Raw genomic sequence first — 26,894 nt, forward strand, 5'->3', positions numbered from 1 at the left:
CATATACATGTATACGTCTGTTCAGTTTAAATTAATAATGTACCGTTATTGTATTTTAAACAAATTTTGTTTTAAATAATATTTTTTTCAGTTTCTCCTTGCAAATATATTAGGAGAAGTCGGGATGACAATAGCGTCACATGTATGGGCTAAACTTACGAACATACCCGGAATACGCCGAATGAAAGTATTTATTTTAAGCCAATTGAATAGGTTCTTACTTACAGTTATTTCTAACGAAGAAAGGCGATATCTTACGAAGTCCTTAAATTCATTACTCCGGGAAATTCCGATGGATTTGATACGAAAATGGGCGGTATGTTTCATTTCGGATATTTCCGCGAGTAGACAACATTGCAAGGTGTACAAATTCCGTCACCAATAAACAACATGGCGTCCGCTTGGCTGGAAAAGCTGAAATCTTCCCATAAAACTTGTATTATTCAGGACGGTAATTTTATTTAATTAGTTTTACGTATTTTTACAATTCATTAGGATCATTTAGCACTGTTAATTACATTATTTAAGTTCTGCTCCCATAAAATATTTAGAAAAATATTTTGGTATAATATCCAATTAGGGTTGGGTTAGGGGTTAGGGTTGGGGTTGGGGTTGGGGGGGGGAGGGGGGTACCGGGCGGATATTTTCCCCATAATTCTATACACGTACATAATTCTATACAGAAACAATATATACAATATATCTATATACATATATACACATCGAATGCTGGACAAGTATAGCTTGAGAGATTAAAGTTCACAATTGTAATTAAAGATATGGTATTCATTTCATAAAACACAATACATACCTGTAGGTCTAGACCTATACCTATATTTATATCTCTATATATTTATATCTATATCTATATACATATATACACACACGAAGCATAACAGTATTTAATTAAAGTTATTTAAATTATTTACAAGGTTAATAACTTGCAGCCCGACACGAAAAACCCAGTAGAAAAACCTTTTTAAAAGGTAAAAAAAAGTACTGGGAAACGTGTTCTTTCATCGAATGCTGGACATGTATAGCTTGAGAGATTAAAGCTCACAATTGTAATTAAAGATATGGTTTAAACAATATTTATTCCCGGTTGCTACATCTCAGTATTCATTTCATCAAACACAATACATACCTGTAGATCTATACCTATACCTATACCTATATTTATATCTCTATATATTTATATTTATATCTATAGCTATATACATATACATACCTTTAGACCTTTATATCTATACCTATACCTATATATTTATATCAATATCTATATACATCTATATACATACACACATAGCATTTAAATTGAAGATTGAATTGAAACAGAAATACATAAAAGAGTAACAAAGACACTACCTTTTAAACCTTTTATAGAGAACACGTTTTGAGATCGATAATATATATACTTAGAAATGGCCAAAATCGCTTTGTTTGTTCTGGGAGCAGTTCACCAAAAGATATATTTGATAAATTGTGCGCAGTAGAACAATCGTTCAAACGACTCGGAGTTGAAGAAGTATATTTCGTAGAGATTAGCAGACGAGGAAACTTTAAGAAATCTCCCGGGCTTACCTGAAGAGCTTATTGTAAGCAGAGAAATTCTATCAACAGACACCTCAGGAAAAAGTTTGGAAAACGTGTGATTGGTCTGAACATTCAATACCCGGCCGAGTTCCACAAAGATGGCGTTCATTTCAATAAGAAAGGAACCAGAAAGTACTTTTTTAAATTACGGAGAGTGTTTGCGGGTTTCTGAGTGACTTGAAATTATGTATAATTTTGTTTTAACAGTAAAGTAATATTTTAAATATCAGAATGTGTTTTGTTGCATTTTTTCTAATTGGGAAAAGTAAATACACATTTTTTTATTTTATTGAGTATTGTCCACAATATACATATGTTCTCTTTATTATTACTGACTCTCACCCCCCCCCTCCCATAACTCAGTACACGTGTAGACAAACAACAACTCATAACCATTCACTGCAGCGTATACTATAGACCGTCCTGTGCAGAACCGTGCTGTGTAGGAACGTCCTGTACAGAGCCGTCGTCACTATATTATTATTTTGTTATATATATATATATATATACACACGTTATTTATTGATTATTATCTTTATTATTACTGACTCTCCACCCACCCACCCCCATATCTTAGTACACTATACTATAGACCGTCCTGTGCAGAACCGCCCTGTGTAGGAACGACCTGTATAGAGCCGTTTAATACTCACACACGCACACGTTATACATATAAACATATATATTTTATTGAGTATTATCCACAATATACATATGTTTTCTTTATTATTACTGACTCTCCACCCACCCCCATATCTTAGTACATGTGTAGACAAATGACTGGTAACCGGTCACTGCAGCGTATACTATAGACCATCCTGTGCAGAACCGTCCTGTGGAAGACCGCCCTGTGCAGAGCCGGTAAGATTTTGGCTCCTTATGAACCTATGATGGCTAAAATGGCACCATAATTGAATTTTATTTGAAGAATAGTAAATAAGACAAAAAACCCCAACAAAACAACTTGACTCAAATGAAAAGTTATTTATTAAAAGAAAAATTTATTTACGTGCTTCCATCAGATAACTGTTCAAGCACACTCCCATTGGGAGTCGCCTCTGACAAGAGCCAGACACCAATCTTGCTGAGGAGAGTTCTTGTGAACTTTTATTTTTCTCAATAAAATAAGTAATGCACTTGGCGCTCTTAATTTACGTATTTACATCACGTTATAATCTATTAATACGTAATATTAGTAGTAACATTACATAAACAGTGTGGCCACAATGGTTCCGTTTTGGCATGGTTCCGTTTTAGCCTGTACCCCCCTCGATATCAAGGCTCTAATTTTTCTAAAGACTGACCCTAAATCTAAAACTAACCTTAATCATTGAAATTGAAAGGTGGATACAGGTCGAACTCATGCCAAATAAAAAAACCTCCTTAATAATTTTATTTATTATATATTACTATATTTTTAAAATGCTTTGTAATTGTATTATGATTATTAGTTGAAGAAACTTTTTCATTGTTTTGCCTACCTTCTTTTTCTCCGTATTGAACCACCTCTCCACAGGAGCACCAAGGAGATATGTCCTTGTAGCTATATATACTTAATAACTTCATCTGAGGCTGAACCAACAATGCAAAGAAATCTACAGAATTTATGCAATCAGAAGTGGATACATGTTTACAGTCTTGAGTCAGCGTTCACTGAATGAAGAAACATAACTCTATTGAATCACGTTATTTAGTATTTTCAAGTATAGAAGCACAAAACATAAGAACAAAACACAGACCTTTAAAAAATTGTGAGAACGATCGTTTTTTTCGTGTGCACATTAAACTTAGAACATTAATTACATGGACATAAGAGGTTACACAAAAAGAAAATGGGTTACTTGAATTTAATTTTGCATAACCCATAAATGGTTTATGCAAATATTCAATTCTCAAAGGCCTGAACTATGTAGGTGACATTTGCATGGAAGAATTCCGGAAAGAAGTCAATAAAAAAGGAATTATTTTTATACATTTAGCAGTCAGCAGATTGTTGCATAGTGATTTTTTATCTAACTATTATTAACTTAATATTTATTCAAATTGAATACTGATTATACAATTACTATAATAGTCATATTTTTAATGTAAAACTCGATATTAATCTACATCCTATTTTACATTTTTAGAGTCCTTATTTGCTTGCATAAAAAATACGATTGGTGTGTGACCTCACACTTTTACTGATGTCACTCACTAGTACATGTATGTAAATATAAAAAGTACATGCAGATGACACTTTGCCATATATATATATATACTTGATGTCATAAATTACAAAAACTACAAGTGTTTTTATATAAATATGGGTCGTTTGTTTTTGCCCTATTTTGGTTCGTGTGTAGGAATTTTGAAAGTAAAACGTAACAAAATATTTAATATATTTAAACTTTCTTGGCTGCTCGACTGTCTGCACATCTAACTGAAACTGGGAATGTAAACAAACAGTAGGTGGCATATTACTAAGGGGGGGGGGGGATTTTTTAAAATAGTGTATGGACGTGAATCTGACGTCAAATTCAGTTGATGGCAGATGTACATGTATTGGACTATTGTACATAGAAAGTATTTTTAGGAAAAATAACTGATTTCACGTAATGTTATATGTTTCGCTGTTTCAGAAATGGTATGTTTTGTTAATCAGAATTTTATGTGTCTTCCAGGAAGAAGGAAAATTCATTTTACTTTCTCTGATGGCACAGAGTTAGCTGAAGAATACAATTTATCAGACAATGAACTGATTAGTAAGTAGTTAATGATTTACTCTTCTGCTACTGTCAATTAATTTTTGTAATGAAATTTAATGTTAACAATATTACTACTGATGGTTACTAAATAAAAAGTTTAAATCATTTATTAATTAACGTTACCGGTAGATATAATTTCATGTATAAGTGACAGTCAGTACTTACAATATTACCAACATTTGGTATATTTGAATGTTCATGCATACAAGTTTATTTGTCAGCAGAAACATTACATTTAAATACAATTTTCACAGGATGGGCACTTGCTTATTTATATTTGCATAAGTTATACTATACTTTGTGAAATTTTGACAAATAAAATACATTATTTCTCAAATATAAATTTAAAAAATAAACGAATCGGTGTAAGTTACATTATTTTGCATGACCTACATTGTACATGTGCAGGTATTTATTCATCAGAGATTTATAGAAATATAATCCTTTTTAGCTTTATCTTTCTTTCATGTTTTTGTTCATTAGTGCTTTATATTTTAAGTGGTGAAAATTTTCGACAAATTTTTCTTATTTTCAGTCCGAAAGTGGAAAAGAAAAGGTACATTAGGTGGAGAAGGAAAATGGGACTTTGAGGTTGGCGACCAGTCGTTACGACAACAACTAGCTGAAGGTTTAATGGAAAGCAGTTCAAATGTATGTCTAAAATGAAACTGCATCAGTAAGATTAACAAGGCACGGTAGCCAGAGCTCTGGCCCTTGGAAATTGACTCATAATGCTGTAGTTCATTTGGCACCCACCCCTTTTAAAACTGTAATCTTACCTCACTGTATTGTACTTTTTATATTTACCATTTGTCTGGGTTTTCCTTTTCAGTTTAAATAAAAATAACTGAAAAAAATAATTATACCGTTTACTATAATTAAAAAAAATTAGGGAAAGGGATTTAGACTGGTTTTAACATTCTTAATAATCAAACAGTGATATGTTATCACTGTCAGCAGTTATTGTCAACTGTCTTCATACAGGTTACTAGTCTGTTGCATGTCTCTTTAATATAGTGAAAACACTCTAACCCACAGTAAAGCGGAATTCCCTCAAATTTTCAAAACCGGACGTTTTTCACTGACCCTTTTAAATATCAATACAGAACTTCTCCAGACTATTTACTTTGTCCCATGACCGGCCTTGGTGGTGTCGTGGTTAAGCCATCGGACATAAAGCTAGCAGGTACAGGATACGCAGCCCGGTAACTGCTCCCACCCAGAGTGAGTTTTATTAACTCAATGGGTATGTGCAAGACCACTATACCGATTTCTCTCTCACTAACAATTAACAACAGCAGACAGGACAATAGCATGCTTGAACCTTAATTGGATATAAGCATGAAAATAAGTTGAAATGAATTGGTCCCATGGATGTCCAGATTAGAGGGGGTTCGCTGTACTTTGTAACCCAAAACCTTGAAATAGCGTCCTAATTCTGTGTGATAAAAATGGAGACTGATATTGTTTATGTGATATACATTAGCACTAGCAGACTTTAGAATTTCATATTTTATGGGTAACATCTTTTGGGTTCTGTAACCTATAAATCATCTGAACCATAAGAACCTGTTTTCCAGTAATCATAGCATGGGTGGATTAAGGTATCTCACCACTATTGATTATACATTGGTGACAGTACAAATATAGAGCCAAGCACTGACTAAATTATTAACAGTAGGTGCTATATACTACCTGACATGAAGAGAACAGCCTCTGTGACAGGATTTAAGCAAATAAAATTGATACTTCGCCACCTGCAATTTCAATTATCCACTCTCCTAAGCACATGGGCTAATGGAGGGGAGGCTACTCTCGTTAAATATATGTACCACAGGCATAGCAAACAATGGTCTTGCTTGTAGCTAAGCAGATATGCATCTGTCAGTTTCATATGCCAAAATCAAGAGGCAATGTTACCCTTCCAATATTCCATAATCATACTGTCAAGTCTGTTCAGACACCAACATAATAAAATAAAGAAAAGAGGTACTCTTTTTCATGGAACTAAATCCGTCGCCTACACGTCGCTCATTGGCTGAAATAGCGGTGTGATCCCTTAAGAGGGGGTTTGGAATGGGATAGCTAGTCAGTTTTGACACATGACATACTATGACGCATACCTAGTAGGAAAACACCAAATTTGGTCGTGTCTTCTAAGATGCATTAATGCAAGAGGCCATGAAGATTGGCCCGGGGGTTAGCAACACTGGGCTGAAATAATAGAAAATTAAGCTTCTCCACACCTCAAGTTCACCTGACCAAAGTTATAACATGGAGGTGACATTCCAAATGTTTGCTGTTGTATAATGGGGGGTACTGACAGCAGAACCTTATGAAATGGTCACATTAAAATTACAAGACCATACTGGGTACTGGCATATTTTAATATGTCATATGCATGAACTTTTATTAAAAACTTAATTTAAATATTGGATTTGGCAAATTCAAGTGAGCCAGAAAAAGGTTATTTTGGGACAGTATGAGAGGGAAGTATGCACACTGGCAGCTGTCAACGGGACACATGGGCAATTTCAAACTGGGAGTGAACTGAAGCCTAAAGTATCTGATGGCTGAGAGAACTGACCACAATCATAAACAAATTCAAAACAGAACACGCATCAGTTTACTGCATGAGAGTATTTATTAACATAACACACACCACAGGTTCCATTCCACTGAAGACTGCTACATGCTAAGAGATACAAAAGTTCACAGTTTTCCATATACTAAGAGAATATACCACACCCAGTGTGCTAACAATGAAGAAAAAGAAAAATCCAACAGAAAACCTGCACAACAAGGGTGCCTTTCAAAAGGGACACCAATGTCTGTTCAAAAGAACTATAGGTGTTACTAAAACAAAGTGTCTTAAGCCTGAAGATGACAACATACCAGTTACCAAGAGACTTAGTCAAGAAGAGTTCAACGCTGTGGTACACCACTGTGATAGACAGTCATACATCGTCAAGGATGCGGATGGAATTCCCAGTGACATTAGACTTCTCCGACCAACACGGATCTCAACTGGAGGTGGTACACAGGTAGGCGAGTTCCTGAAAGCAAAAATGGACATGAATGATTCCAAAATTGTACACTGTGGTATGCTTCTAAAGATGTTTAATGACAGTAATGAAGACCACAGACTAGCTTCTCCAGGGTGCACTGGCAAGTACACATGGAATCTAGACTTGTGTCAGAAATGGGGCCTGTGCACCCATGCAAGACTGAGATGTCAAAAGTGTTCATTCACAAGTAAAAAATACAAACTGTATGAAGAGACAACACAGAATACTAGGAGGGGACCAAAATCAGCAAAGCCAAATGTCGGTGTACACGTAGGACTACAGAGCACATCTGTCGGTGTTACCGGTTTCCGGGGAATAATGCTGTGTGCTGGAGTCTCACACACACACACACACCCCCCCCCCCCCCCCCCCCCCCCCCCCCAGCTACCAGCGGAATGCAGAATACTGCCAACGAAGTGGGACGAGTGACAACCAGTCTCAATAAACTTGACATGTCCACACGCAGAGCAGGCTTAGTACAACTGAACATTAATAGGGGATTTTCAGCTGACCATCCCATTGCCATAGAAGGAGACTGCCGGTACAACAATCCTCTTTCAAGTGGGTGCGGTTCAACACCATTTCAACCGGCTACACAAGCAACTTACACTATGGTGTCAAATGAGACTGGCAAGAAACAAATAGTAGGACTTTACACAGGAAATAAACTCTGCAAGGCTCGTGAGCTTCAAGCAGCAAGAGAAAATAGACTAATACTCTGCCCCGATCATGCAGGTACCTGTACAGCAAATCTCCGGCTTGACGACACAATAGGAGACGAAGAACATTCTGCAGCTCAGTGTTCAAGTGACTTCTCATCAGACGTCTCTCCACTCACGATTGGATTCTTCACGACTGATGGCGATTCCCATGCCGTGTCCGGATTACAGTCATCCCAGAGCAAAATATCTAAAGTGAAGATAAAAAATCTGAGAGACACCCGTCATTTATCCGAATCACAAAGGAAGTTTACAGAAAGGGTCAAGTTCAGTGACATGTTCCCTGGAAACACAAAAGCGGAACGAGAAAAGGTTAAAAAAAGATTTGCTATCGACTTGAGACGGCGCTGCCACAGTGAATATACATCGGCACACAACCAACTTGCCGGCAACATGAACAAGTTAGTAAGCAAACTGTCTTACACTGCTACGAGTATACTATATTGTGTGACTGGGAAATGTGGAGCAACATGCAGAAAACATTCCTTTGTGTGCTCAGGGGTGAAAAAGGGACGATCAAACATGACATTCATGCCTACCGGTACAAAGTTAAATTTCACGGTAGAGGACGAGGCACTGATTAAACAATGCACAGACATAAGACTGGGTGTAAAAGCCATTGAGAAGACTAAACTGAACACAAATACTCAAAAGTGTGAGAGCGTCAACAGAGCATACAGCAGAACAAATCCAAAAACTGTTACATACCATAGAAATTTCACCAGCCCCATACACAGTGCCGTGCATATGCTGAACGGTGAGTTTTCAAGTTCGGTCATTCAAAGATGTACAGCTGTGGGAGCTGGGGTACGTGACAAAACATCGGTCATATGCCACTTGAAGAGCATCGAGCGGATAGCCAGGAGACATGCGAGTCGTCAACGAACACAGCAATTCCAAGCCAGGAGGGCATCTCTAAGAAGAAAAAGATACAATATGTATGATAGACTTCATCGGACAATAACATATTCAAAAAACTTACTCGACCCCGAACTGAACTATAACTCTGTCGGCAACAAACTGTGAACACTCGGTGAATTCTTTCGGATATATATATATATGTTATAATTATGTATGTATGTATGTATGTATGTATGTATGTATGTATGTATGTATGTATGTATGTATGTATGTATGTATGTATGTATGTATGTATGTATGTATTTATTTATTTATTTATTTATTTATTTATTTATTTACCTGAACTATTATAAAATGCAATCTGGATATATACCATGGCCTGAACATTTCTTTGGAACCATATTTCTACAGTGCTGCCTTTGATTATTGATTACATGTGGCTCTAGACTTAAGTGGTGTATATTGATACACAAACTGTGGTGACATAAGTGAGAAACATCAAAAGATTTTGGTAAAGTGACTGATTTGACATGAATCATGTATCGAAGCCTGGGAACATTAATTGGCTTGTGTTTATCCTGACCTGGCAGTCTAATATTCATGACACCATATGCCATATTTTTATAATGTCTGATATATCCATTCCATAATACACAATTATTTACATTACTCTGTCTTGTGTTTCTATTAATTTTATGCAAAGTGGTGGCTATCCACAGTGCATTCATGCTATATTTCCTTAATTATTATGCTAATTAGTGCTGATTAAAATATCCACCACACTTCAAGAAACAAAAATGTGTAGCCTAGCGTGTGCCGATGCTCTGAGAACACGAAAGCACATGGCTGGTGATGGTGAAGTTTGCACCAATTACAACATGGTCACGGCCGGGCCGGTGCTATACACTGGTAAAATAGTGTTTAGGTATCTCACCACTATTGATTATACATTGGTGACAGTACAAATATGGAGCCAAGCACTGACTAAATTATTAACAGTAGGTGCTATATACTACCTGACATGAAGAGAACAGCCTCTGTGACAGGATTTAAGCAAATAAAATTGATACTTCGCCACCTGCAATTTCAATTATCCACTCCTAAGCACATGGGCTAATGGAGGGGAGGCTACTCTCGTTAAATATATGTACCACAGGCATAGCAAACAATGGTCTTGCTTGTAGCTAAGCAGATATGCATCTGTCAGTTTCATATGCCAAAATCAAGAGGCAATGTTACCCTTCCAATATTCCATAATCATACTGTCAAGTCTGTTCAGACACCAACATAATAAAATAAAGAAAAGAGGTACTCTTTTTTCATGGAACTAAATCCGTCGCCTACACGTCGCTCATTGGCTGAAATAGCGGTGTGATCCCGTAAGTTAGATGATGATGTTTTCTAGGGGTGCAACGATACGGTCAAAACCGTATTGCGATATAAGAAACCGTATTGCAATATGTATTGCAATATAGTTGATATTATTTAAATTTAATATTTATGGGTTGGGTCTTTTTTTTAATGAAAACAGAAGCCATAACTTTTTAATGATTTTTATTAGTTTCAGCTGTCAGGCTAAATGTTTTAGGCCATATTTTTTATTTTTTAACACAATACTTGTCTACTAGAACACCGGTGTGACGGTGTCAAACTATTTATAAATTGTCACATTCGGAAATCCTTACTATCGGGCTTTTCCGTTGCTGCTCGCTTAGCACGGAAATGTACGTATTGAGTCGCTATGTTTCGGCAGATCGACCAAACCAGAGCCGAGGTTATTAGCCGAGGTATTTTGAACGATTAGCTGAAGTATTCCGAGTTCAGTGAAAAACAGCGAAGTGTGATTCTCACTTGTTGGTTTATTTCTTTGAAGATGATAGCCGTAGCCGTATTCCAACGTAAATGAACAATGAATGATAATGTGTAAGTAACAAAACATTTATTTGTAATTATCGTTAACTGGTTATTTTCAATGGACATTAAACACGTTTTGTTTAGAAGTCAGAACCAAGTATAACCGACCTATCACTTCGTATGCCAACAAGTAAGCCGACTACGCTTAACGTGATAGTTACACTTCCTGTCACCACCAATTAATAAAATGATGTGGTTTTTGTTTGTTTATTTGCCTATTTCAAGTCAAATAAAATACAAGGAAAAAAAATAGCGTATAAAAATCGCGATACGCAAAACTGTACCGCGGTTCGTATCAAGCTGATCAATTATCGCGGTATACCGGTATACCGGTTTATTGTTGCAGCACTAATGTTTTCCAGTGATCATGGCACGGGTGATGATGTTTTCCAATAATCATGGCACGGGTGGATTAAGTTAGATGATGATGTTTTCCAGTAATCATGAACGGGTGGATTAAGTTAGATGATGATGTTTTCCAGTAATCATGAATGGGTGGATTAAATTAGATGATGATGTTTTCCAATAATCATGAATGGGTGGATTAAGTTAGATGATGATGTTTTCCAATAATCATGGTACGGGTGGATTAAGTTAGATGATGATGTTTTCCAATAATCATGGTACGGGTGGATTAAGTTAGATGATGATGTTTTCCAATAATCATGGTACGGGTGGATTAAGTTAGATGATGATGTTTTCCAGTAATCATGGTATGGGTGGATTAAGTTAGATGATGATGTTTTCCAGTAATCATGAATGGGTGGATTAAGTTAGATGATGATGTTTTTCAGTAATCATGAATGGGTGGATTAAGTTAGATGATGATGTTTTTCAGTAATCATGAATGGGTGGATTAAGTTAGATAATGATCAGTAATGGATTTTCAGTTCTCTCATTTGTTGACAACATACTGGAAACAATAGTTTTCATGAAATCTGGATTCTTAACTGGATTTGAAGCTTCCAGAAGAGTTTTCTTTTTTACATGAAGCCAAACTTGATTTAAGCAGGGCTTCCAGATTATGGTAGCCCCACTCCCATGGCTAGAGATATTCAGTGTTGGGCTAGTAAATAACTACTATTGCCATGCCCGACAGGGCTTCTAGATTATGGTAGCCCCACTCCCATGGCTAGAGATATTCAGTGTTGGGCTAGTAAATAACTACTATTGCCATGCCCGACAGGGCTTCTAGATTATGGTAGCCCCACTCCCATGGCTAGAGATATTCAATGTTGGGCTAGTAAATAACTACTATTGCCATGCCCGACAGGACTTCTAGATTATGGTAGCCCCACTCCCATGGCTAGAGATATTCAATGTTGGGCTAGTAAATAACTACTATTGCCATGCCCGACAGGACTTCTAGATTATGGTAGCCCCACTCCCATGGCTAGAGATATTCAATGTTGGGCTAGTAAATAACTACTATTGCCATGCCCGACAGGGCTTCTAGATTATGGTAGCCCCACTCCCATGGCTAGAGATATTCATTGTTGGGCTAGTAAATAACTACTATTACCATGCCCGACAGGGCTTCTAGATTATGGTAGCCCCACTCCCATGGCTAGAGATATTCATTGTTGGGCTAGTAAATAACTACTATTACCATGCCCGACAGGACTTCTAGATTATGGTAGCCCCACTCCCATGGCTAGAGATATTCATTGTTGGGCTAGTAAATAACTACTATTACCATGCCCGACAGGACTTCTAGATTATGGTAGCCCCACTCCCATGGCTAGAGATATTCATTGTTGGGCTAGTAAATAACTACTATTGCCATGCCCGACAGGGCTTCTAGATTATGGTAGCCCCACTCCCATGGCTAGTGATATTCATTGTTGGGCTAGTAAATAACTACTATTGCCATGCCCGACAGGACTTCTAGATTATGGTAGCCCCACTCCCATGGCTAGAGATATTCATTGTTGGGCTAGTAAATAACTACTATTACCATGCCCGACAGGACTTCTAGATTATGGTAGCCCCACTCCCATGGCTAGAGATATTCATTGTTGGGCTAGTAAATAACTACTATTGCCATGCCCGACAGGACTTCTAGATTATGGTAGCCCCACTCCCATGGCTAGTGATATTCATTGTTGGGCTAGTAAATAACTACTATTGCCATGCCCGACAGGACTTCTAGATTATGGTAGCCCCACTCCCATGGCTAGTGATATTCATTGTTGGGCTAGTAAATAACTACTATTACCATGCCCGACAGGACTTCTAGATTATGGTAGCCCCACTCCCATGGCTAGTGATATTCATTGTTGGGCTAGTAAATAACTACTATTGCCATGCCCGACAGGACTTCTAGATTATGGTAGCCCCACTCCCATGGCTAGTGATATTCAATGTTGGGCTAGTAAATAACTACTATTGCCATGCCCGACAGGACTTCTAGATTATGGTAGCCCCACTCCCATGGCTAGTGATATTCAATGTTGGGCTAGTAAATAACTACTATTGCCATGCCCGACAGGACTTCTAGATTATGGTAGCCCCACTCCCATGGCTAGTGATATTCATTGTTGGGCTAGTAAATAACTACTATTGCCATGCCCGACAGGACTTCTAGATTATGGTAGCCCCACTCCCATGGCTAGTGATATTCAATGTTGGGCTAGTAAATAACTACTATTGCCATGCCCGACAGGACTTCTAGATTATGGTAGCCCCACTCCCATGGCTAGTGATATTCAATGTTGGGCTAGTAAATAACTACTATTGCCATGCCCGACAGGACTTCTAGATTATGGTAGCCCCACTCCCATGGCTAGAGATATTCATTGTTGGGCTAGTAAATAACTACTATTACCATGCCCGACAGGGCTTCTAGATTATGGTAGCCCCACTCCCATGGCTAGTGATATTCAATGTTGGGCTAGTAAATAACTACTATTGCCATGCCCGACAGGACTTCTAGATTATGGTAGCCCCACTCCCATGGCTAGTGATATTCAATGTTGGGCTAGTAAATAACTACTATTGCCATGCCCGACAGGGCTTCTAGATTATGGTAGCCCCACTCCCATGGCTAGTGATATTCAATGTTGGGCTAGTAAATAACTACTATTGCCATGCCCGACAGGACTTCTAGATTATGGTAGCCCCACTCCCATGGCTAGTGATATTCAATGTTGGGCTAGTAAATAACTACTATTGCCATGCCCGACAGGGCTTCTAGATTATGGTAGCCCCACTCCCATGGCTAGTGATATTCAATGTTGGGCTAGTAAATAACTACTATTGCCATGCCAGACAGGGCTTCTAGATTATGGTAGCCCCACTCCCATGGCTAGTATTCAATGTTGGGCTAGTAAATAACTACTATTGCCATGCCCGACAGGGCTTCTAGATTATGGTAGCCCCACTCCCATGGCTAGTGATATTCAATGTTGGGCTAGTAAATAACTACTATTGCCATGCCCGACAGGGCTTCTAGATTATGGTAGCCCCACTCCCATGGCTAGTGATATTCAATGTTGGGCTAGTAAATAACTACTATTGCCATGCCCGACAGGACTTCTAGATTATGGTAGCCCCACTCCCATGGCTAGTGATATTCAATGTTGGGCTAGTAAATAACTACTATTGCCATGCCCGACAGGGCTTCTAGATTATGGTAGCCCCACTCCCATGGCTAGTGATATTCAATGTTGGGCTAGTAAATAACTACTATTACCATGCCCGACAGGACTTCTAGATTATGGTAGCCCCACTCCCATGGCTAGTGATATTCAATGTTGGGCTAGTAAATAACTACTATTGCCATGCCCGACAGGACTTCTAGATTATGGTAGCCCCACTCCCATGGCTAGAGATATTCATTGTTGGGCTAGTAAATAACTACTATTGCCATGCCCGACAGGACTTCTAGATTATGGTAGCCCCACTCCCATGGCTAGAGATATTCATTGTTGGGCTAGTAAATAACTACTATTGCCATGCCCGACAGGACTTCTAGATTATGGTAGCCCCACTCCCATGGCTAGAGATATTCATTGTTGGGCTAGTAAATAACTACTATTGCCATGCCCGACAGGACTTCTAGATTATGGTAGCCCCACTCCCATGGCTAGTGATATTCATTGTTGGGCTAGTAAATAACTACTATTGCCATGCCCGACAGGACTTCTAGATTATGGTAGCCCCACTCCCATGGCTAGAGATATTCATTGTTGGGCTAGTAAATAACTACTATTGCCATGCCCGACAGGACTTCTAGATTATGGTAGCCCCACTCCCATGGCTAGTGATATTCATTGTTGGGCTAGTAAATAACTACTATTGCCATGCCCGACAGGACTTCTAGATTATGGTAGCCCCACTCCCATGGCTAGTGATATTCATTGTTGGGCTAGTAAATAACTACTATTGCCATGCCCGACAGGGCTTCTAGATTATGGTAGCCCCACTCCCATGGCTAGTGATATTCAATGTTGGGCTAGTAAATAACTACTATTGCCATGCCCGACAGGGCTTCTAGATTATGGTAGCCCCACTCCCATGGCTAGTGATATTCAATGTTGGGCTAGTAAATAACTACTATTGCCATGCCCGACAGGGCTTCTAGATTATGGTAGCCCCACTCCCATGGCTAGTGATATTCAATGTTGGGCTAGTAAATAACTACTATTGCCATGCCCGACAGGGCTTCTAGATTATGGTAGCCCCACTCCCATGGCTAGTGATATTCATTGTTGGGCTAGTAAATAACTACTATTGCCATGCCCGACAGGGCTTCTAGATTATGGTAGCCCCACTCCCATGGCTAGTGATATTCAATGTTGGGCTAGTAAATAACTACTATTGCCATGCCCGACAGGGCTTCTAGATTATGGTAGCCCCACTCCCATGGCTAGTGATATTCAATGTTGGGCTAGTAAATAACTACTATTGCCATGCCCGACAGGGCTTCTAGATTATGGTAGCCCCACTCCCATGGCTAGTGATATTCAATGTTGGGCTAGTAAATAACTACTATTGCCATGCCCGACAGGGCTTCTAGATTATGGTAGCCCCACTCCCATGGCTAGTGATATTCAATGTTGGGCTAGTAAATAACTACTATTGCCATGCCCGACAGGACTTCTAGATTATGGTAGCCCCACTCCCATGGCTAGTGATATTCAATGTTGGGCTAGTAAATAACTACTATTGCCATGCCAGACAGGGCTTCTAGATTATGGTAGCCCCACTCCCATGGCTAGTGATATTCAATGTTGGGCTAGTAAATAACTACTATTGCCATGCCCGACAGGGCTTCTAGATTATGGTAGCCCCACTCCCATGGCTAGTGATATTCAATGTTGGGCTAGTAAATAACTACTATTGCCATGCCCGACAGGACTTCTAGATTATGGTAGGCCCACTCCCATGGCTAGTGATATTCAATGTTGGGCTAGTAAATAACTACTATTGCCATGCCCGACAGGACTTCTAGATTATGGTAGCCCCACTCCCATGGCTAGTGATATTCAATGTTGGGCTAGTAAATAACTACTATTGCCATGCCCGACAGGGCTTCTAGATTATGGTAGCCCCACTCCCATGGCTAGTGATATTCAATGTTGGGCTAGTAAATAACTACTATTGCCATGCCCGACAGGGCTTCTAGATTATGGTAGCCCCACTCCCATGGCTAGTGATATTCAATGTTGGGCTAGTAAATAACTACTATTGCCATGCCCGACAGGGCTTCTAGATTATGGTAGCCCCACTCCCATGGCTAGTGATAATCAATGTTGGGCTAGTAAATAACTACTATTGCCATGCCCGACAGGACTTCTAGATTATGGTAGCCCCACTCCCATGGCTAGTGTTATTCAATGGTGGGCTAGTAAATAACTACTATCACCATGCGAGACAGGACTTCTAGATTATGGTAGCCCCACTCCCATGGCTAGTGATATTCAATGTTGGGCTAGTAAATAACTACTATTTCCATGCCAGACAGGGCTTCTAGATTATGGTAGCCCCACTCCCATGGCTAGTGATATTCAATGTTGGGCTAGGGCCTGATGGCTAGGGAATTATTTTTGATGAAATGTTGCAGTTAAGTCTATTTTGTAAATATGAATATCCTGCTCTATCTCCCTCTTTAGGTTCCGATTATTACTATTATTAAGTAAAATTGTGTTAACGTAAAGTAAAGTAGGGCTAGTGAATTTTTAATCGTGGCTAGTACATTTTTTAAAATACTGATCCCATGGTTAGTGGATTTTATAAAAATTCCAAAAGGACTGATTTAAGGGAAAAAATCCCAGTTATAATGGAGGCTAGCACAGGTCAGTCCTCACTGAATCCAGCTTAGACAAACGTCCACTGTAAACATATTCTAGAATACAAATTATTATATTACCGCTGAGGTGACTTCAGATTTTTTATTTACTAAATTTATAGCTAATTAAAATTTTATTTTAGAGGTGTAATAGGATCAATACATTTTCGCTACTAAGCAGAGCCTCAACAAATACCAGTTAACGTAGACTTGGTTGATATTTTACATATTAAAAAACATGAGTAGCGAATCCTCAATGTATTAATTACTGTAGATATTTGTCTTTTTAGCCTGTATTCACAAGAAAGGACAAAAAGTCTGACTTTGAATGGAGAATACGGAATCTGCCTTACCCGATAGAGACCTATAGTGTCACAGTCGACGATGATAACAAGCACATCATCGTTAGAACTTCAAATAAAAAGTAACGATCTCTCTTTTTACTTCTTCTACATTGTGTTTTATTAATTGAATTTGAAACAAGGGAAAATTATTAGTACAATTGTATTACTGTTCCACGCTCTAGTCTTATTGTATGGTTCTTAGTTGGGGGGTTTTGCCTTGAGTCCACCTGACAAGCTAATATATGAATCCTTGTATTTTGACAGTGTTATTGACAAATAAAATAACTGGTTGCTAACAAAGGGTACCAGCATTGTCTTATTGAATTCAGTATTTGGGGCATGTACTTTTTGTACTTGAATCACTTGATCATACATTCAAAGTACTGACGATGGTAATTACACGATGCTTTCTTCTTGAATCACTTGATCATACATTCAAAGTACTGACGATGGTAATTACACGATGCTTTGTTCTTGAATCACTTTATCATACATTCAAAGTACTGACGATGGTAATTACACGATGCTTTGTTCTTGAATCACTTGATCATACATTCAAAGTACTGACGATGGTAATTACACGATGCTTTGTTCTTGAATCACTTGATCATACATTCAAAGTACTGACATTCCCTGACGATGGTAATTACACGATGCTTTGTTCTTGAATCACTTGATCATACATTCAAAGTACTGACGATGGTAATTACACGATGCTTTGTTCTTGAATCACTTTATCATACATTCAAAGTACTGACGATGGTAATTACACGATGCTTTGTTCTTGAATCACTTGATCATACATTCAAAGTACTGACATTCCCTGACGATGGTAATTACACGATGCTTTGTACTTGAATCACTTGATCATACATTCAAAGTACTGACATTCCCTGACGATGGTAATTACACGATGCTTTGTTCTTGAATCACTTGATCATACATTCAAAGTACTGACATTCCCTGACGATGGTAATTACACGATGCTTTGTACTTGAATCACTTGATCATACATTCAAAGTACTGACATTCCCTGACGATGGTAATTACACGATGCTTTGTTCTTGAATCACTTGATCATACATTCAAAGTACTGACATTCCCTGACGATGGTAATTACACGATGCTTTGTTCTTGAATCACTTGATCATACATTCAAAGTACTGACATTCCCTGACGATGGTAATTACACGATGCTTTGTTCTTGAATCACTTGATCATACATTCAAAGTACTGACATTCCCTGACGATGGTAATTACACGATGCTTTGTTCTTGAATCACTTGATCATACATTCAAAGTACTGACATTCCCTGACGATGGTAATTACACGATGCTTTGTTCTTGAATCACTTGATCATACATTCAAAGTACTGACATTCCCTGACGATGGTAATTACACGATGCTTTGTTCTTGAATCACTTGATCATACATTCAAAGTACTGACATTCCCTGACGATGGTAATTACACGATGCTTTGTACTTGAATCACTTGATCATACATTCAAAGTACTGACATTCCCTGACGATGGTAATTACACGATGCTTTGTTCTTGAATCACTTGATCATACATTCAAAGTACTGACATTCCCTGACGATGGTAATTACACGATGCTTTGTTCTTGAATCACTTGATCATACATTCAAAGTACTGACATTCCCTGACGATGGTAATTACACGATGCTTTGTACTTGAATCACTTGATCATACATTCAAAGTACTGACATTCCCTGACGATGGTAATTACACGATGCTTTGTAATTGAATCACTTGATCATACATTCAAAGTACCGACATTCCCTGACGATGGTAATTACACGATGCTTTGTTCTGGCTTCCACACAAGTGCTGGGTGGAACATAGCCCAGTGATAGAGCACTGGATCTCCGATTGATCCCTAACGGTGGCTCCTTTGGGTGATTTCACATTCCAGACCATGCTTCATAACTAGTTAACAACACTGGTGTGTACCATACTATTCTGTCTGTGGGATCCTGCTTATAAAAGATCCCTTGCTGCTTATTGAAAAGTGTAGCCCATGGCATGGCAGCAGCATGTTTCCTCTCATTATCCCTATGCACACTAAATAACTGTGACTGAAATGTGTCAGGTTTCCTCTCATTATCCCTATGCACACTAAATAACTGTGACTAAAATGTGTCATGTTTCCTCTCATTATCCCTATGCACAGCACACTAAATAACTGTGACTAAAATGTGTCAGGTTTCCTCTCATTATCCCTATGCACACTAAATAACTGTGACTAAAATGTGTCAGGTTTCCTCTCATTATCCCTATGCACACTAAATAACTGTGACTAAAATGTGTCATGTTTCGTCTCATTATCCCTATGCACAGCACACTAAATAACTGACTTAAATGTGTCAGGTTTCCTCTCATTATCCCTATGCACACTAAATAACTGACTAAAATGTGTCAGGTTTCCTCTCATTATCCCTATGCACACTAAATAACTGTGACTAAAATGTGTCAGGTTTCCTCTCAATATCCCTATGCACACTAAATAACTGACTAAAATGTGTCAGGTTTCCTCTCATTATCCCTATGCACACTAAATAACTGACTAAAATGTGTCATGTTTCCTCTCATTATCCCTATGCACACTAAATAACTGTGACTAAAATGTGTCATGTTTCCTCTCATTATCCCTATGCACAGCACACTAAATAACTGTGACTAAAATGTGTCAGGTTTCCTCTCATTATCCCTGCACACTAAATAACTGTGACTAAAATGTGTCATGTTTCCTCTCATTATCCCTATGCACACTATATAACTGTGACTAAAATGTGTCATGTTTCCTCTCATTATCCCTATGCACACTAAATAACTGTGACTAAAATGTGTCAGGTTTCCTCTCATTATCCCTATGCACAGCACACTAAATAACTGTGACTAAAATGTGTCAGGTTTCTTCTCATTATCCCTATGCACACTAAATAACTGTGACTAAAATGTGTCATGTTTCCTCATTATCCCTATGCACAGCACACTAAATAACTGTGACTAAAATGTGTCAGGTTTCCTCTCATTATCCCTATGCACAGCACACTAAATAACTGTGACTAAAATGTGTCAGGTTTCTTCTCATTATCCCTATGCACACTAAATAACTGTGACTAAAATGTGTCAGGTTTCCTCTCATTATCCCTATGCACACTATGCACACTAAATAACTGTGACTAAAATGTGTCATGTTTCGTCTCATTATCCCTATGCACAGCACACTAAATAACTGACTTAAATGTGTCAGGTTTCCTCTCATTATCCCTATGCACACTAAATAACTGACTAAAATGTGTCAGGTTTCCTCTCATTATCCCTATGCACACTAAATAACTGTGACTAAAATGTGTCAGGTTTCCTCTCAATATCCCTATGCACACTAAATAACTGACTAAAATGTGTCAGGTTTCCTCTCATTATCCCTATGCACACTAAATAACTGACTAAAATGTGTCATGTTTCCTCTCATTATCCCTATGCACACTAAATAACTGTGACTAAAATGTGTCATGTTTCCTCTCATTATCCCTATGCACAGCACACTAAATAACTGTGACTAAAATGTGTCAGGTTTCCTCTCATTATCCCTGCACACTAAATAACTGTGACTAAAATGTGTCATGTTTCCTCTCATTATCCCTATGCACACTATATAACTGTGACTAAAATGTGTCATGTTTCCTCTCATTATCCCTATGCACACTAAATAACTGTGACTAAAATGTGTCAGGTTTCCTCTCATTATCCCTATGCACAGCACACTAAATAACTGTGACTAAAATGTGTCAGGTTTCTTCTCATTATCCCTATGCACACTAAATAACTGTGACTAAAATGTGTCAGGTTTCCTCTCATTATCCCTATGCACACTAAATAACTGTGACTAAAATGTGTCATGTTTCGTCTCATTATCCCTATGCACAGCACACTAAATAACTGACTTAAATGTGTCAGGTTTCCTCTCATTATCCCTATGCACACTAAATAACTGACTAAAATGTGTCAGGTTTCCTCTCATTATCCCTATGCACACTAAATAACTGTGACTAAAATGTGTCAGGTTTCCTCTCAATATCCCTATGCACACTAAATAACTGACTAAAATGTGTCAGGTTTCCTCTCATTATCCCTATGCACACTAAATAACTGACTAAAATGTGTCATGTTTCCTCTCATTATCCCTATGCACACTAAATAACTGTGACTAAAATGTGTCATGTTTCCTCTCATTATCCCTATGCACAGCACACTAAATAACTGTGACTAAAATGTGTCAGGTTTCCTCTCATTATCCCTGCACACTAAATAACTGTGACTAAAATGTGTCATGTTTCCTCTCATTATCCCTATGCACACTAAATAACTGTGACTAAAATGTGTCAGGTTTCCTCTCATTATCCCTGCACACTAAATAACTGTGACTAAAATGTGTCATGTTTCCTCTCATTATCCCTATGCACACTAAATAACTGTGACTAAAATGTGTCAGGTTTCCTCTCATTATCCCTATGCACACTAAATAACTGTGACTAAAATGTGTCATGTTTCCTCTCATTATCCCTATGCACACTAAATAACTGTGACTAAAATGTGTCATGTTTCCTCTCATTATCCCTATGCACACTAAATAACTGTGACTAAAATGTGTCAGGTTTCCTCTCATTATTATCACCTATGCTAAAATGTGTCACTATATAACTGACTATGCACACTATATAACTGACTAAAATGTGTCATGTTTCCTCTCATTATCCCTATGCACACTATATAACTGTGACTAAAATGTGTCATGTTTCCTCTCATTATCCCTATGCACACTAAATAACTGTGACTAAAATGTGTCAGGTTTCCTCTCATTATCCCTATGCACACTAAATAACTGACTAAAATGTGTCAGGTTTCCTCTCATTATCCCTATGCACACTAAATAACTGTGACTAAAATGTGTCAGGTTTCCTCTCATTATCCCTATGCACACTAAATAACTGACTAAAATGTGTCAGGTTTCCTCTCATTATCCCTATGCACACTATATAACTGTGACTAAAATGTGTCATGTTTCCTCTCATTATCCCTATGCACACTAAATAACTGTGACTAAAATGTGTCAGGTTTCCTCTCATTATCCCTATGCACACTAAATAACTGTGACTAAAATGTGTCATGTTTCCTCTCATTATCCCTATGCACACTAAATAACTGACTAAAATGTGTCATGTTTCCTCTCATTATCCCTATGCACACTAAATAACTGTGACTAAAATGTGTCATGTTTCGTCTCATTATCCCTATGCACAGCACACTAAATAACTGACTTAAATGTGTCAGGTTTCCTCTCATTATCCCTATGCACACTAAATAACTGACTAAAATGTGTCAGGTTTCCTCTCATTATCCCTATGCACACTAAATAACTGTGACTAAAATGTGTCAGGTTTCCTCTCAATATCCCTATGCACACTAAATAACTGACTAAAATGTGTCAGGTTTCCTCTCATTATCCCTATGCACACTAAATAACTGACTAAAATGTGTCATGTTTCCTCTCATTATCCCTATGCACACTAAATAACTGTGACTAAAATGTGTCATGTTTCCTCTCATTATCCCTATGCACAGCACACTAAATAACTGTGACTAAAATGTGTCAGGTTTCCTCTCATTATCCCTGCACACTAAATAACTGTGACTAAAATGTGTCATGTTTCCTCTCATTATCCCTATGCACACTAAATAACTGTGACTAAAATGTGTCATGTTTCCTCTCATTATCCCTATGCACACTAAATAACTGTGACTAAAATGTATCATGTTTCCTCTCATTATCCCTATGCACACTAAATAACTGTGACTAAAATGTGTCATGTTTCCTCTCATTATCCCTATGCACACTAAATAACTGTGACTAAAATGTGTCAGGTTTCCTCTCATTATCCCTATGCACACTATATAACTGACTAAAATGTGTCATGTTTCCTCTCATTATCCCTATGCACACTATATAACTGTGACTAAAATGTGTCATGTTTCCTCTCATTATCCCTATGCACACTAAATAACTGTGACTAAAATATGTCAGGTTTCCTCTCATTATCCCTATGCACACTAAATAACTGACTAAAATGTGTCAGGTTTCCTCTCATTATCCCTATGCACACTAAATAACTGTGACTAAAATGTGTCAGGTTTCCTCTCATTATCCCTATGCACACTAAATAACTGACTAAAATGTGTCAGGTTTCCTCTCATTATCCCTATGCACACTATATAACTGTGACTAAAATGTGTCATGTTTCCTCTCATTATCCCTATGCACACTAAATAACTGTGACTAAAATGTGTCAGGTTTCCTCTCATTATCCCTATGCACACTAAATAACTGTGACTAAAATGTGTCATGTTTCCTCTCATTATCCCTATGCACACTAAATAACTGACTAAAATGTGTCATGTTTCCTCTCATTATCCCTATGCACACTAAATAACTGTGACTAAAATGTGTCATGTTTCCTCTCATTATCCCTATGCACACTAAATAACTGACTAAAATGTGTCATGTTTCCTCTCATTATCCCTATGCACACTAAATAACTGACTAAAATGTGTCAGGTTTCCTCTCATTATCCCTATGCACACTATATAACTGTGACTAAAATGTGTCATGTTTCCTCTCATTATCCCTATGCACACTAAATAACTGACTAAAATGTGTCATGTTTCCTCTCATTATCCCTATGCACACTAAATAACTGACTAAAATGTGTCAGGTTTCCTCTCATTATCCCTATGCACACTATATAACTGTGACTAAAATGTGTCATGTTTCCTCTCATTATCCCTATGCACACTAAATAACTGACTAAAATGTGTCATGTTTCCTCTCATTATCCCTATGCACACTAAATAACTGACTAAAATGTGTCAGGTTAAACAAAACAAAAAATTTCCTTCCTGCTTCCACAAAAGTGTCTCAACACGGATGGATTTAGGACAAGAGTTTTAAAACTAATTGTTTGTGACTTCCATCACTTGTCTTCATTACTCCCACACAAAGGAAAAAATAACTTATTTATGAAATATACTGCTGTAGAGACTGGAATTAAGCGTTAGTATGTCAAGACAGAGGTATAGTGAATGAATGATAAAACTGAATAATATTTAATTTTAGGTATTATAAGAAGTTTTCCATCCCCGACATGGACCGGGCTCAGTTGCCCATCTCCCAGAAGTGGGTTCAGTATGCTCATGCCAACAATACACTCATCATATCTGTGAGTCTAGTCATTGTTTGGTCTTGCTAGAAATCAATACACTCATCATATCTGTGAGTCTAGTCATTGTTTGGTCTTGGTAGAAATCAATACACTCATATATGTGAGTCTAGTCATTGTTTGGTCTTGGTAGAAATTGTAATAAAAAGAACAAAACTACCACGAGTTGAGGCATCTTATTATAAAACTTCATTTGCTTCGACAAAACTCATAATTTTTATGTAGAAAATATGGCATGACATCTCATTATATCGCTGATATGGTCACTTTATTTGGTATATTAATTTTGACAGTATACTCATTATCTTTGTGGACGCGGAATGCTGAGTCGAATTGGCCATCATGCTTCAGCTGTAGTTACACAATATTCTTGGTGGGTAAAAAGTAAAGGAGGGTGGCCATGCGACAACCCACACCCTAACCCTTTTTTAAAAAAGGGGCAAGCTTGGTTACTGTATATCGTTGTGTGTCGGTAAACTTTGTGGAAATACCTATTCTTTATTTTCCCCCTCAGTATCTGGGACTGAAAAGTTGGTACGATGTACAAGCTGCCTCATCTTGTACGCACTGTCAGTTAAAACTGAAATATTGTCGGTCTGACATTCACAGTTTTTTGTTTTGCTGAACCGATCAAAGTTTTAATATTATTATTTTAATAAAGATTTTAAGATACCAGTATCTGAAAAACAATAAAGATTTATTTAAAGTGATCCCCTACTGTTCTTTTTATTTTCATCTTTATCGAATGAATCGATCGCAGTGATATAACCAACTAATAAAAAGTAATTTTGTTTTTGTAAAGGCGGTGTATATATTATTTAGCACCCAAGATAATGTTTTTATAACCGGTGATATCGCCTGCAAAATAAAAAGTTTGTAATATTTTATAAAGAATTGCTGAATAAACAAATGACAGTAAGTAAAAATCATTGGTTACGACCAATTAAATCTGCAATTGAGGACAAAATATCAGACGAGAGTTAATGGATTCAAAAGTGTGTATCAAACATAAAAATGGACACTTCTATGGGACATGGGATTATTTAACAGTAACTGTCGTAATCTACTGAAGTTTTCGCCAGTTGTGTATTCGTACACAATGTGGCTTCTTTCCTCTGATGTCCAGTGTGCAGATTAATAGGTTTTTTTCATACAAGTACAAGTCATCTTCACATTCTAGTGAACACTTCACTGTGGCTACCGGTACTATGTAGGTAGTTTTGTATCTTAAATTACACATGTTTATAGTCAAATATACACGGTGTCATTGTCTACTACAATTTTGTGGAAATTTGTAAACAATGAAAATTCCTATTTGTCATTCACTATTATTTATTTTATTTCAGTATAAAAAACCAACTGAAATTATAAATATGGAAAAAAGTCTACAAGAAGAGATAAAAAAGATGAAAGCATCAAAAGATGGTGACGTTGACTGCAATCCAAGTTGACAGACCTGATAACAATTCAACATTAAACTCTAAACATGCCACGTGATTGATCAAATATGCATAATTCCTGTATGGTGTTCCACTTTGTTAGATTTTCTTTAAGTGCTGTGGTTTATCCTGACAATGTTGTTGTATTCCGTCTTGGTCTGCTTGTTTTGAGTAATAAGCTATAATCAAATAGTGATTGGACGTTTCCTAAGAGGAAGTGATACTTTAAAAATACAATATTACAATTATGCTTGCAACCAAGATATTATATCTCTAGGACTAAATATTAATGGATTTTTAGGTAACTTCAGGTTTTGAGGGTGGGTGTACAACCTTTGAATTCATGTTTGAGCATGTATTTGATATTACATGAAGCTTTATACCGTTATAATAATTACTCATTATCACCATCACCACCATGATTTGTAATACCTATAAACTGTTATTTTCAGTTTATAAAGATCCCACAGAAGTTTTACTACTTGTGTGATTGCCAAAACTAATATGTATTTTAATATATGCTTACATGTATCACAAAAGTAACTGAATAATGATCTAAGTAGTATTTACTGTTTAGTTTCCTTGTTTGTTGTTGAATTAAACAGATAAACATATC

The 26,894-nt window shown here is 37.5% G+C and overlaps 1 protein-coding gene across 2 annotated transcripts; it reads left to right on the forward strand.

Moving 5' to 3' along the window:
• The first annotated feature begins 304 nt into the window (after positions 1 to 304).
• On the forward strand, positions 305 to 26,894 carry LOC121384014 (protein DPCD-like). 2 transcript variants are annotated; one of them, XM_041514150.1, is made up of 6 exons: positions 305 to 451; positions 4,257 to 4,337; positions 4,876 to 4,991; positions 17,485 to 17,618; positions 24,737 to 24,892; positions 26,186 to 26,894. In XM_041514150.1, the coding sequence occupies exons 1-5, from the start codon at positions 391 to 393 to the stop codon at positions 24,867 to 24,869; spliced, it is 525 nt and encodes a 174-aa protein (XP_041370084.1). In that variant the 5' UTR covers positions 305 to 390; the 3' UTR covers positions 24,870 to 24,892; positions 26,186 to 26,894. The 2 variants fall into 2 exon arrangements, with proteins under 2 accessions (XP_041370084.1, XP_041370083.1); XM_041514149.1 differs by having other exon boundaries at positions 306 to 451; positions 24,737 to 24,839.

Source organism: Gigantopelta aegis, chromosome 10, assembly GCF_016097555.1.
Source record: "Gigantopelta aegis isolate Gae_Host chromosome 10, Gae_host_genome, whole genome shotgun sequence".
NCBI lineage: Eukaryota > Metazoa > Mollusca > Gastropoda > Neomphalida > Peltospiridae > Gigantopelta > Gigantopelta aegis.

Excerpts from the sequence above, each read along its gene's own strand:
- LOC121384014 (XM_041514149.1), top strand. The coding sequence starts at position 391 with ATGGCGTCCGCTTGGCTGGAAAAGCTGAAATCTTCCCATAAAACTTGT. Across the intron at positions 452-4,256 it reads AACTTGTATTATTCAGGACG|GAAGAAGGAAAATTCATTTT; the intron begins GTAATTTTATTT and ends TGTGTCTTCCAG. Across the intron at positions 17,619-24,736 it reads GTTAGAACTTCAAATAAAAA|GTATTATAAGAAGTTTTCCA; the intron begins GTAACGATCTCT and ends ATTTAATTTTAG.